Genomic DNA, 12,984 nt, shown 5'->3' with positions numbered 1-12,984 from the left:
GACCCACCCCAGGGACATTAAGGTAAGTTCAGGTAAGTATTTTATTTTTATTTTTTTTGTGGCCTGATTTGTGCCCCCCTACATGCCACTGTGCCCAATGACCATGCCCAGGAGACATAAGTCCCCTGGGCATGGCCATTGGGCAAGGGGGCATGACTCCTGTCTTTGCTAAGACAGGAGTCATTTCAATGGGGGTTGGGCGTCGTAAAAAAATGGCGCAAATCGGGTTGAGGCGATTTTTTTGCCTCAGCCTGACTTGCACCATTTTTGGACGCCCATACTCCATTTTCCCCCTACGCCGGCGCTGCCTGGTGTACGTCGTTTTTTTTCACGCACACCAGGCAGTACCGGCGGCTAACGCCGGCTAACGTCATTGAATAAATACGGCGCCCGCATGGTGCTTCAGAATGGCGTTAGCCGGCGCGAATTTTTTTGACGCATAACTGCGTTAGCGCAGTTTTGCGTCAAAAAGTATAAATATGGCCCCCATGTGAATAAATACAGAGAACAAGTCACTAACAAGAATAGATTTCATTCCTTTCACATACATAAACATTGGCATATATTTGATTAAGACTGATCATGTAATACAGGTGTATGAATATGAAATACTACAAACGGGTTCTCCCCTCTGCAGCAGCACAGACATTACTTTCTCAATGACCCGCTTTCACCTCTACTCCAAAGACAACAAAGAAGAAAATAGAAAAGAACACGTTCAAAGGGGTTCAGACCTGGGGGCGCTGGCCAGGGCTTCAGCAGTTTTTCAGACTGAGGGTCCTCTTTAACATTGGGTGATAATGACAAATCATCCAGTTTGTGGAAGTAGAGCTAAACCTTTCCCTACAGGATTATAATCCACCAGTCGAATTACCTTCGCTAAAGTATCTTAATGGCAGAGTTAATTTAAATTAAAGAAAACCTCATCGAGGCACGTGTTTTTCATCCAAAACATTGTTTGAGCCCAGACAGACAAACTTTCATGGGGTTACTGAACTTAAAAAGCATTGCTCTCTTACTTAGAATGTTAATAAAAACGAATGCAAAAATACTAGAAAACACACACAAATCTCCCACTTTCCGGTTTTAAATTGTTGGCATGAGTGGAAATCCGTACAATTCAACAACGCAAAATATCTATCAAGTCTTAGACACATATCTGGACTATCGGTCATGGTGTGCCCTCCAGTGGTAGAAGTGGGTGAAGCAGCTTTTGGTTTCTTTTGGTCTTGTGGCAATTGCGGTAATGATGACTTGGGAACATTTGCGGTCTTCGGACACAAGTTTCAGCATGCAGGACTGGTCGCGGACACTGCTGCTCCCTATGGAAATAACATTCCCAGCATACTCCAGCGTGTAGGACAGCTCAGTTTCTTAGTTGCATGCTCCGATATTCTGCGAATAACCTTGCTTTGTACTACAAATGAGTGCTGCTATTTAATACCCATGAGATACGTCAATTGGTGGTGAGCACTATAAATCATTATTAAAAGCGTAATTTTGCAGTCAGCTGTGGGTTCAGAAATGATGATCGCGCTGGGGAGGAGGCAGGGAAAGTTCCAGTGTAAGAAACCTTTAGCATTTGACAAGCTCCTCTCAGCTCGTGAGCGACTAGACTATCAGTAAACCTCTGCCATCCCTGACCCAATTTACATCTTTAAAACGCAATAAAAACACATACCCGGAGCCCTCATCTTCTAGAAATAGCCCTGTTGTGGCCAGTGCAAACCACAGCCGTATTGTTCAGAAAGAGCCAATCTCCGTAGACTCCACCTGGTGGCCGACAGCTAGAATCAAACCCCCGCACCACCCCACCCCCACCCCCACACCACCCCCAATGTCAAGAATCTCTGGATCGTTATCAATGGCAAACTCAACACGACCGCTCAAGTCAATGCTGTCACTTGCTCATGCTTCCACTCCCTGAGAACTGACATCTCCAAAAGCCAACTAACCAACACCTGGAAAAACATCACCCATGATGCAGATACAAACAAGCTGGACTAACGGAAAGCCCTCTACGCTCCGATCAACAACCAACTTATCAGGAGGTTGCAGACCATCCATAAGTCAGGTGGAAAAATAGCTCTCAACCTCCCACACCATCAACAAATTGTACCTAACCTCAGAGAGCTACACTGGTTACCCATACACAAACAGAACAAGTCAAACTTCTCACCCACACTTTCAAGTCACTATATTACTCTGGTCAAGCATACCACAACAATCTCTTATACTTTCACAAACCTTACAGACACCTCCACTCATCAGGACTCCTACTTGCACACATCCCATGCATACAAAGAACTGAGGCCCATATTTATACTTTATTAGCGCCACATTTGCGTAATTTTCTGACGCAAAAACAGCGCAAACTTGCAAAATACAATTGTATTGTGTAAGTTTGCGCCGTTTTTGCATCAAAAAGTGGCGCAAATGCTGCGCTAAAAAAGTATTAATATGGGCCTGAATTGGGCAGTTTAGCCCTATTTTACATTGCTCAAAAAGTGGACCTGCTACTACATATCGAAGCCTCCTCCTCACATCTTGAATTGCCCAAGAAGCTGAAGACATGACTTTTCAAGTAGTCTATCTAGACCCTAGGTTGGCATACTCACACCTGCACAGCACCAGGAAACTCTCCCAGGTAATAGTGTACTTTTACCAATCACCATAATATAACATGAAATAACATAATAGTCCAGTCATCCTGGGGGAATCCCAGCAAAGTGCCAAGATCCAGGTTTTTCAATATTTTCTTCATATTTCCAGAGATCAGAGGCCAGACAAGCTTGGAGTACTGCATGTTCTCTGCTCGTTCACTCATCCTTCCGAGGTAGCTAGGGCCTGTGTGATCTCCTAGATTTAAAGAGAAACCAAATAAACGTTTAATTTTATAAACATGCTTTTTCAATCTACCTGTGGCAAAGCTCACAAGATATTTCAACAGTTCACTGTTGGTTTAGAAGGCTCTTCAGAGGTCTCAGAAGAAGCAGCACTTTTATTTGATTGAAGCACACATATGCTTACAACTGGTGTAGTAGGAAGAAGATTGTCCTATTAGTGTTGATCCTTACTTACTGAGCTGTTCAACACCTAACTGTATATTATAAGTTTATACTTGTTATCAAAAGTATAACATTGCCATCACATTATGTAAATTATAAGTTGATACTTGTTATCAAAAGTATAACATTGCCATCACATTATACTATGTGCCATTTGCCAATTTCTTGTATTTGTGTTTTATACCACATAATCCTTCAGAAGCAAGCCTTGACTTCTTGTCTTAACCGCCCCTAAGAGTAACCACTTATTATGATGTATTTGGCATTCAGTGAGCTTGCAGTATTATCTGGTTGCGGTGGACCACAGGACATATGTCACAAAGATCACCAAGATGCCCCTCAGCTCTCCATGAGATGCTCAACTGGAATGGATTTCTCTCACATTTTATCTCTCTGTCTCTCTCTCTCTCGCTCACACACACACATCCTCCCCCCCCCACATTACATACCTATAATTATGAGGACCGGCAATTGACCGTAATGAAGTGTGTATTTACTATTCTAACTCCACAGGCACTTTGATAGTGGGGGAGTGTAGGAGGCTGGCCTGGCTTATACTGGGTACCTTGTGTTCTTACACCTTGGGCCAGGACCAGTTATCCCTTACTAGTAGAATAGAGGTGTTTCTAGCAGCTTAGGCTGATAGAGGTAGCTATGGCAAAGCAGCTTAGGCTGAACTAGGAGGCATGCAAAGCTCCTACTATTCCACTTATATCATATAGCACAATATCATACGAAAACACAATACTCAGAGTTACTAAAAATAAAGGTACTTTATTTTAGTGACAATATGCCAAAAGTATCTCAGAGGATACCCTCACTTAGGAGGTAAGTAATATACACAAATTATATGTACAAAAACCCAAAACAGATAAGTAACAGTAAGAAAAGTAGTGCAAACAATGTAGAATCACAATAGGATGCAATAGGTAGACATAGGCCTAGGGGCAACACAAACCATATACTCCAAAAGTGGAATGCGAATCACAAATGGACCCCAGGCCTATGGGAGGTTGTAGAAGGTCGCTGGGACTGTGAGAAAACAGTAAGGGTGTCCAAAATACCCCACCCCAAGACCCTGAAAAGTAGGAGTATAGTTACCCTACTACCCCAGAAAGACAGTTTAGTCGTGATAGGGGATTCTACAAGAACCACAGCTGCTACCAAAGCACTGAAAACGGATTCCTGGACCTGAGGACCTGTAAAAGAAGGGGACCAAGTCCAAGAGTCAGGCAAGTGTCCGGGGGGCAGGAGCCCACAAAACCCCAGATGAAGGTGCAAAAGGGCTGCCACCGGGTGGAAGAAGCCGAAGATTCTGCAACAACCGATGGTGCCAGGAACTTCCCCTTTGGTGAGAAGATGTCCCACGGGGTGCTGGAGGTTGCAGAAGTGTCTCCACGCAGAAATACAGCAAACAAGCCTTGCTAGCTGCAAGAGTCGCGGTTGAGGATTTTGGGTGCTGCTGGGGCCCATGGAGGACCAGGATGTCGCCCCTTGGAGGAGGAGACAGAGGGGGTGCTCAGCAGCTCAGAGCGCCCCCGCAGAAGCAGGCAGCACTGCAGAAGTACCTGAACAGGCACTTAGAATATCTGAGGATGACAGTCAACTCCGAGCAACAAAGGCGGTCCCATGACGTCGGAGTCCAACTCAGCGAGTTGGGCAATGCAGGACAGAGTGCTGTGGACCTGGGCTAGGCTGAGCACGAAGGAAGTCTTGCAGAAGAGCACAAACGCCCGAACAGCTGCAGCTCACGCAGTACACAGAATTACTGTCTGGCGTGAGAGGCAAGGACTTACCTCCACCAAATTTGGACAGAAGGGCCACTGGACTGTCGAAGACACTTGGACCCAGCTCCTGTGTTCCAGGGACCACGCCTGTCAGGATTAGAGGGGACCCAGAGGACCGGTGATGCAGAGGTTTGGTGCCTGCGTTGGCAGGGGGAAGATTCCGTCGAGCCACTTCTTGGCTTCCAGTGCAGGATGAAGGCAGACAGCCCTCAGAGCATGCACCACCAGGAAAAAGTCGAGAAAGCAGGCAGGATGAGGTGCTACAATGTTGCTGTTAGTCGTCTTGCTACTTTGTTGCAGTTTTGAAGGCGTACTGGAGCAGTCAGCGGTCGACCCTTGGCAGAAGTCGAAGAGGGAAGTGCAGAGGAACTCTGGTGAGCTCTTGCATTCGTTATCCGAGGAACAGCCCAGAGGAGAGACCCTAAATAGCCAAAAAAGGAGGTTTGGCTACTGGGAAAGGAGGCCTGGCTACTGAAAGAGGTGAGCATCTATCAGGAGGAGTCTCTGACGTCACCTGCTGGCACTGGCCACTCAGAGCTGTCCATTGTGCCCCAACACCCCTGAATCCAAGATGGCAGAGGCCTGGGACACACTGGAGGAGCTCTGGGCACCTCCCCTGGGAGGTGCAGGGGAGTGGTCACTCCCCTTTCCTTCATCCAGTTTTGCGCCAGAGCAGGGCTGGGGGATCCCTGAACCGGTGTAGACTGGCTTATGCAGAGATGGGCACCATCTGTGCCCATCAAAGCATTTCCAGAGACTGGGGGAGGCTACTCCTCCCCAGCCCTTCACACCTTTTTCCAAAGGGAGAGGGTGTAACACCCTCTCTCAGAGGAAATCCTTTGTTCTGCCTTCCTGGGACTGGGCTACCCAGACCCCAGGGGGGCAGAAACCTGTCTAAGGGGTTGGCAGCAGCTGCAGTGGAGACCCTGGAAAGGCAGTTTGGCAGTACCCAGGTTCTGTGCTAGAAGCCCGGGGATGCATGGAATTGTCACCCCAATACCAGAATCGTCACCCCAATACCAGAATCGTATTGGGGTGACAATTCCATGATCCTAGACATGTTACATGGCCATGTTTGGAGTTACCATTGTGACGCTACATATAAGTAGTGATCTATATGTAGTGCACGCGTGTAATGGTGTCCCTGCACTCACAAAGTCTGGGGAATTTACCCTGAACAATGTGGGGGCACCTTGGCTAGTGCCAGGGTGCCCACACACTAAGTACCTTGGCACCTAACCTTCACCAAGTGAGGGTTAGACATATAGGTGACTTATAAGTTACTTATGTGCAGTGAAAATGGCTGTGAAATAACGTGGACGTTATTTCACTCAGGCTGCAGTGGCAGTCCTTTGTAAGAATTGTCTGAGCTCCTTATGGGTGGCAAAAGAAATGCTGCAGCCCATAGGGATCTCCTGGAACCCCAATACCCAGGGTACCTAGGTACCATATACTAGAGAATTATAAGGGTGTTCCAGTGTGCCAATCAGAATTGGTAAAGTTAGTCACTAGCCTGCACCACACAGGGAACACATACAGGCCACAAACTTATGAGCACTGGGGTCCTGGCTAGCAATGACACATATCAAATATACTGACAACATAGGGTTTTCACTATGAGCACTGGGCCCTGGCTAGCAGGATCCCAGTGAGACAGTAAAAACGCCCTGACATATACTCACAAACAGGCCAAAAGTGGGGGTAACAAGGCTAGAAAGAGGCTACCTTCCTACAGGGAGGTTATAAAGCAGACCAAGAAAAATATAACTGCACTTTTTTTGATACACTTGCTCAAAACTACCTAACAGACTACGGGGAGCGATCCTTCTAATGCACCAGTCCTCACAAGGATAGTGTTTGTCTGGACCCAACAGTGTTTACCCACGCTATGAGGACCGCAAGCCGATCCTCACAGCATGGGCTATCATTGCCACCCCCCAATAAACACACACATGACATACGTATAATTATGAGGACCAGCCATTGACCGCAATGAAGCGTGTATTTATTATTCAATCCCCACATGAGCTTTGATATTATAGAAGGTTATAAAGTGGACTGAGGCAAATATAAATTCACTTTTAGTTATTTGATGCACTCACTCAAAACTACCTAAACACACTACAGGGACCAGTCCCCAAAATGCACTGGCCCTCACAAGGATAGTGTTTGTCTGGGCCCAACCCAGTTTACCCAAACTATGAGGACCAATCTGGTCCTCACAGCGTGGGTTTATACATGCCCCCACACACACTCTCTCATACAGACACCAGTGTATACTTCCCTCACACAAATTGGGCCCATCATGGGCACAGGAAGCTTCACTTACAAAACCTTTAAAACCATAGTACATAGTAATGGTAAATGCTTTCATAGAAGCACCATATTCTATGACTCTTTTCACATACAAACCACCTGTGGCACTTGCCACAACTGCTATTGAAACAGTTACCTCTAAAGGACTGCGTCAGTCACTGTCTTGAAGAGACAACAAATGACGAGCAATACTAACCACACTAATAACAGCTGCAGAATAAAAGACAACAACAATATTAAGTGTGCCTGCGTGTCTTAAACACAGATGTTCTACTCATCATAGCTTTACCTGGTAGATCTGCGAACACAACACAAAAACCTACGTAGATGACATAATGATGTTCCTGAAGGAAATTACTTTTATAAGAAGGTCTGTTAATAAAGGAAACAGCACTCTCACCAAAGCAACATAATAAATATTTGAACGTTCAGGTGTTAAAACAGCAAATCACTAGATTACAAACCTTCCTAAAATCAAAATTATTTAGCTTAACAAACTTTCTCTCATTCTCCAATTAACCATGGTCCTGATGAACTGTACAAACATACCACGTTCCTGAACAACCAGCTGACAAATGGAGCATGAATCATCCAGAGTAAGGAAATGCCTCTTTCGACTGATGCTGCTGGGTGTTTGACTCTTAGAGTGCACAAAGGCCTGCTAACCAGACCTCAGTGCCAGTGCTCTGCCCCAAAAGGGTTTGTCTGGCTGGTTAATAACGAATTGACATAAGGTAAATTACTTATAACTCCCTAGTATATGGTATCAGGGGTACCTAGGGCCTATAAGTTAAAGTGCCTCTCAGAGGCTGCAGCACTTATTGTGCCACCCTGAGTGTGACTAAGTAAAACATGTCTTAAGCCTGCCACTGCAGACTGGTAAATCAGTTTTTAAACTGCTAACTAAACTTTGCCATTTAAACTAATGACAAAGTCCTAACTTTGGGGTCAGAGGACTGGCCTTAGGCAATCAGGCAGTGCCAGAGGGGCTAGTCTGATAGGTCAGTGTGTGGGTCATTCGCAAGTACAAGGTTGCATGCTGACAACTCAGCTGAGCGAGCTCCTTTTTACGAGCTCTTTATTAGAGCTGTATAAGTTATTCTCTTATTAGTTTGTGGCAGATATTATTGATTATTTTTGTGACTGATAGTGCTCTACTTGTTATGCACTGCCTTGTGTTGCTACGGGAACAGGTACATGACGGAGTTATATGTACACTCTCAATACCTTGAGGAATTTTCTTTCATTTTTTCCTATTTCTTTTTTTCTTCATAATGATACTGCACTGTTCATGTAATATGCTACAAACTGCTAATAATTAAATATATTTACAAAAAACAACTTGATTCCATAGTCAAATTTAATGCAACGTGTGTAAAAGCAACTTTTAGAAAGTTGACACTCTTGTTGCCCATGTTTTGCAGAGGCCATTTGCAGATGCTGACCACAAAGAGAGCTTTCCACCACCCTGGGAAGAAATGTGAAGGACTACCAGGAAAAGAAACAATAGAGGCCACCTCTTCCTGACAAGAAGCCACACAGGGCGTAAGCCCAAAGGGCGAGCTTCAAAGGGTAAGCCACCTTTGAAGAGCAAATGGTGGACACACATGAGAAGGGCTGCTCTTTTGTTCTGGTAGATGGGTTGGCTTTGAGGACAGTGAGGTGAAAACACTTGCCAAACCAATTTTCGCATGGGCGTATAGCCCTCAGTTGGCCACATCTCTAGGGAGGGTTACCAAGCTCCAAATACAGAGAGGGATTCTGCCATCTAGGGAGTGGGCAGAATATTGCATTCGGGAATAACTAGTTGCCATACATCATCAGGTAGGAGTGGACCTTGTAGCCCATTAGCTAGTAACAGCTGAATCTCCCAAGAGCACTTGCTGTGCATAAATATGGCACTGTGGCACCCAGAACTCAGATAAAGTTCTGTTCTGGAGAGAGGACAGAAAAAGGGCTGGCCTGCTGTTCCCTGGACATCGCAAAAAGAGGCTGCACCAAAGAAAGATTGCACTTATTTCTCCTGGGCTAGTAAAGAGGGGGCTGTGCCTGTGGTGCACTGATTAGTAAAAAGTTGACCCCTGGCACCCACTTCCTGTTACAGTTACAGTGTCACAAAAGCTGAAGAAGCCCGCCCTTGCTAGTCAGTAGCCACAATCACTTGAACATCACTGATGACCGACGTACAGCCTGGGAGACTGAGCCCCGACAACCAAACGTTGCATCTGAGTCTGCCAAACCCAGGAGCGTCATCCGAGTAGGACATTAGCTTTTATCAAATAGAACTGCTGGTTTCATTCTGACCAGAGACCAGTAGTCCTGAACTCATTAGGTCATCGAGGGACATAGAACCCTGTGGTCAAAGTCACACAACCAAGACTGTGGACTGAGGAGCAGCACCGGAAAGCCCCCTGTGGACCACACAGCATCCTCTGCACCCCACAGCAGTTTTAGCAACTTTTATCTCTTACAACAGGACCACACCATTGATGTCTATGTCAGTACACCCATAGAGCTTGGAAATGGATTTGAGACTGCTTGCGTGACAAAGTAAATGTCCTACAAATCCTTTTGGACCCCTTGACCAGCTCACTGCCAGAGCAGGTCGCTCAAAATGGGCCAGAGTACCCACACATGACTTTATAAAAGTTTCACAAAGTATCCAAAGTTTCCGCTAACCGCAGTGGTTGCCAACGAAACAGCAGTGATTTACGCTTTACTTAAAAATATGTATCTACGGAACTCATCAGTGGCATTTGCTCATTTTGGTGTCTAAAAAATAATAAAAATAAGATCTATTTTTATAAACTGGTGTTGGATTTCTTTTCTGTTGTGTCCTTTTCTTATTTGGTTGTTTTGGTACTTCTAACTGCTTTACTCATTTTCCCTGTGTTTAAGCCTGACTGCTTGAAGCTACAGCTAGCCAGGTTTGAAATAAAGGTTTTACAAATGAGCTTAACTGTACACAAGTTGATATTGTGAGTGTATTACACAGTGAGGTGACACAACCATACCATATATTACATCACTTTAGTCACAGCCAATCTGTGAAATAAAAGTCAAACAAAAGTTATTGTTAAAGGCTTCTTGCCAACCAACCAAAAAGTCTCTGTGTTAGGAAGAAGTGCCTGAACTAACATGTTAGCACCCAGATCTTCTAAACAGGCACATCTTTTATGTTTACAGAAAGACATAGGGGGTCATCACGACCCCGGCGGTCAGTGTAATAGTGGCGGTAGTACCACCAACAGGCTGTACGCCATATTATGACATTGGCGGTTTGGCTTAAGCCAAACCGCCAATGTAACACACGGACCACCACAGCAGTAACTACAGTCTCCAGCCCGACGGCCGTCACTAGGCCACCCACGGCAATATGACCCCGCCCACTGCCATGGTTTCCGTGGCTTTTGTACCGCCACGAAAACCATGGCTGTAGGCACTATCAGTGCCAGGAATTCCTTCCCTGGCACTGATAGGGGTCTCCCCTGCGCCCCTCCCCAGAGTCCTCAACCACCCTCCCACTCCCGACCCCTGACATACACACACCTACATGCACAGAGATACACACTCATACACACACGCATACCCACGTTCACCCACGCACACATACATTCATACACACACACACCAACACTCACTAACATACCTTCTGTCACACACGCATTGTCTCGACACAACATACAGGTACACTCACAACCATTCATGAACACACATATTCCACACGCCTCACACCCGCATGCACGCATAGAAAAACAGTCACACACACACACACACACACAACACCCCCACCTCCCTCACCTGTTGGAGAATCCGACTTACCTGCTAGCAGGGAATCATCGGGCAGGAGACGGGACGCGGCGCTGCTGCCAGCAGCAGCGTCTGCCAGCAGAACCCCGCCAGGCCGTATCATGGCTTATGATACGGTCGGTGGCATTATACTGGCGTGGCGCTGCTGCTGGCAGCAGCGCCACTTTACCGCCGTCTGCCGCTATGACCGTACCCAGAATTCCGTCAGCCTTCTGGCGGAATTCCGGGTACGGTCATATTTTGATGGATGGTTGGTAGCCACGGCGACGGTATGTTGGCGGCCGTCGCCGTGGTGGTAGGTGGCATTTGCCTTCCAATGATTTAATGAGGGCTATAGTGTACCTTTCCAGGGTCAGATTACGGATAATGGAGCAAAGCCTTCAGAAGGTAGAAGAGCCATTTTTGCATTGACTTGAAAGTCGACCTGCAGTCCCTCATCAGTCTTGAGCCCTAACGTTTTGTTGACCTTAACTAGAGCATATACTTAGTAGAAAAGGAGAGAACCACAGGTTGGCCCAGCAACCTTTCACCAGAATCAATGTTTATCAGAGTTTGACTTCAGTCAGCTCAACCTACCCAGTCATGGAGCACCAACATATACCTATATCGCATATCAATCTCCTCTCATCATGCAGACTCATCAACAGGGCCATAAATTCCTCATTAAGACCTTCATATTTGTCTTGAGGCCAGAGGGAAGCTCAAAACACTGAAAAATGCTGACTGCCAACAGTATTCTGAAATTATTCAAGTAATCATTAAGAACTGGAATGTGAAGATATGCGTCCTGTTATTACAGCACAGTCTGCCAATATTGAGGGTCCAATATTATGCTCTCCTGTTAGATAGCCTTCATTTTCCATGGCATCAGAGTGCCAGGCTGCTACCCATGCAACTGCTCAAACTAAGATAAACAATCCAGCTTCAAAGCATGCAGAATAAATACAACAGAAAGATTAAACAATGCAAAGGTCAAAAATCAGTGTCGGCTTGGACTGCTGACACTGACGTTTGGCTCAATTTTACTCTGTTGTTGGTGGGTTACAAGGGTGTGGACAGCTACTAATTTTATGCTGCATTTTAATCAAGGGGCTTTTTAAAACAAGTGATTTTGTTTTATGTGTTTTTACCTCATATCTTTGCCACTTCATGATTCCTCCTAATTCCCCTACAGAGGGCCATTTTAGTTCGATGCGCTCTACAGGTTGGAATCTAGCTTTTTACAGTACATTTAAGCCTTGCAATGATGTGGATGTGCACAGAGGGAACGCAAGAGTCAAGCCCATCCTCTCCTGGCCATGTCCAGCGCCAGCCATGCTACTGGTTTGCCTAGCGGACCACCAGCAACTCAGGTATGTTCAAGAGACAAATTGCTATGTATTAAAAGGTTGCTTGATTTCCCCTTATGTGGTCATAAATGTAATCTCGGGGAGGAATTTAGTAGAGATGTTTTTCTTAAGTGCTTGGTCTATGGCTTTGCCGTGATTGCCTCAGACTGCACTACACAGGGTGAGACTGCACTGCTCTTACTCAGGAAGGCTGTACTGTCTTCAGCACTACAGGGCGTAATGTTTTCAGCAGGTCTGCTAAATTGCAGATCTATTCCTAAACATGCATTTGATATTCATGATCTGCCTGATGAGAAAAAGTTTGATCTCTTATTTCTTTCGGAAACATGGCTCACGGACTCCTCCTTACCAGACATAGCTCTAGCCATTCCATCTGGGTTCTGTATTCAACATATTGATAGGCTGGATAAAAGGGGTGGAGGTGTGCCAGTAGAGCATCAAGACTCTTTTTAATGTACAACAGCAACAGTTTTGAATATTGGGTTCTTCAAAGGCCTCTCCTTTTCTACTACGTTGGATCTGTCTTTTACAATATCAGGAGTTTTAATTTATAGACTCCCTAACTCCTCCAATGGGTTCCTTGGTTTACTTATGGATTTGGTTGGCCAATTGTCCATTCTTCGTACAAACTTCCCAGGGCTGGGAGATTTTACT

At 45.6% G+C, this 12,984-nt stretch overlaps 1 protein-coding gene across 1 annotated transcript in view; it reads right to left on the bottom strand.

Moving 5' to 3' along the window:
• Window positions 1-516: 516 nt before the first annotated feature.
• Window positions 517-12,984, bottom strand: part of LOC138268182 (anoctamin-10-like) — a 309,854-nt gene continuing 297,386 nt past the window's right edge. The window contains exon 13 of the mRNA XM_069217604.1: window positions 517-2,859. Within this exon, the coding sequence (XP_069073705.1) occupies window positions 2,824-2,859 (36 nt within the window). The 3' untranslated portion in view covers window positions 517-2,823. The remainder of the gene's footprint in view (window positions 2,860-12,984) is intronic.

Source organism: Pleurodeles waltl, chromosome 12 (assembly GCF_031143425.1).
Source record: "Pleurodeles waltl isolate 20211129_DDA chromosome 12, aPleWal1.hap1.20221129, whole genome shotgun sequence".
Classification (NCBI taxonomy): Eukaryota; Metazoa; Chordata; class Amphibia; order Caudata; family Salamandridae; genus Pleurodeles; species Pleurodeles waltl.
This window is presented reverse-complemented; position numbering and strand designations above follow the sequence as displayed.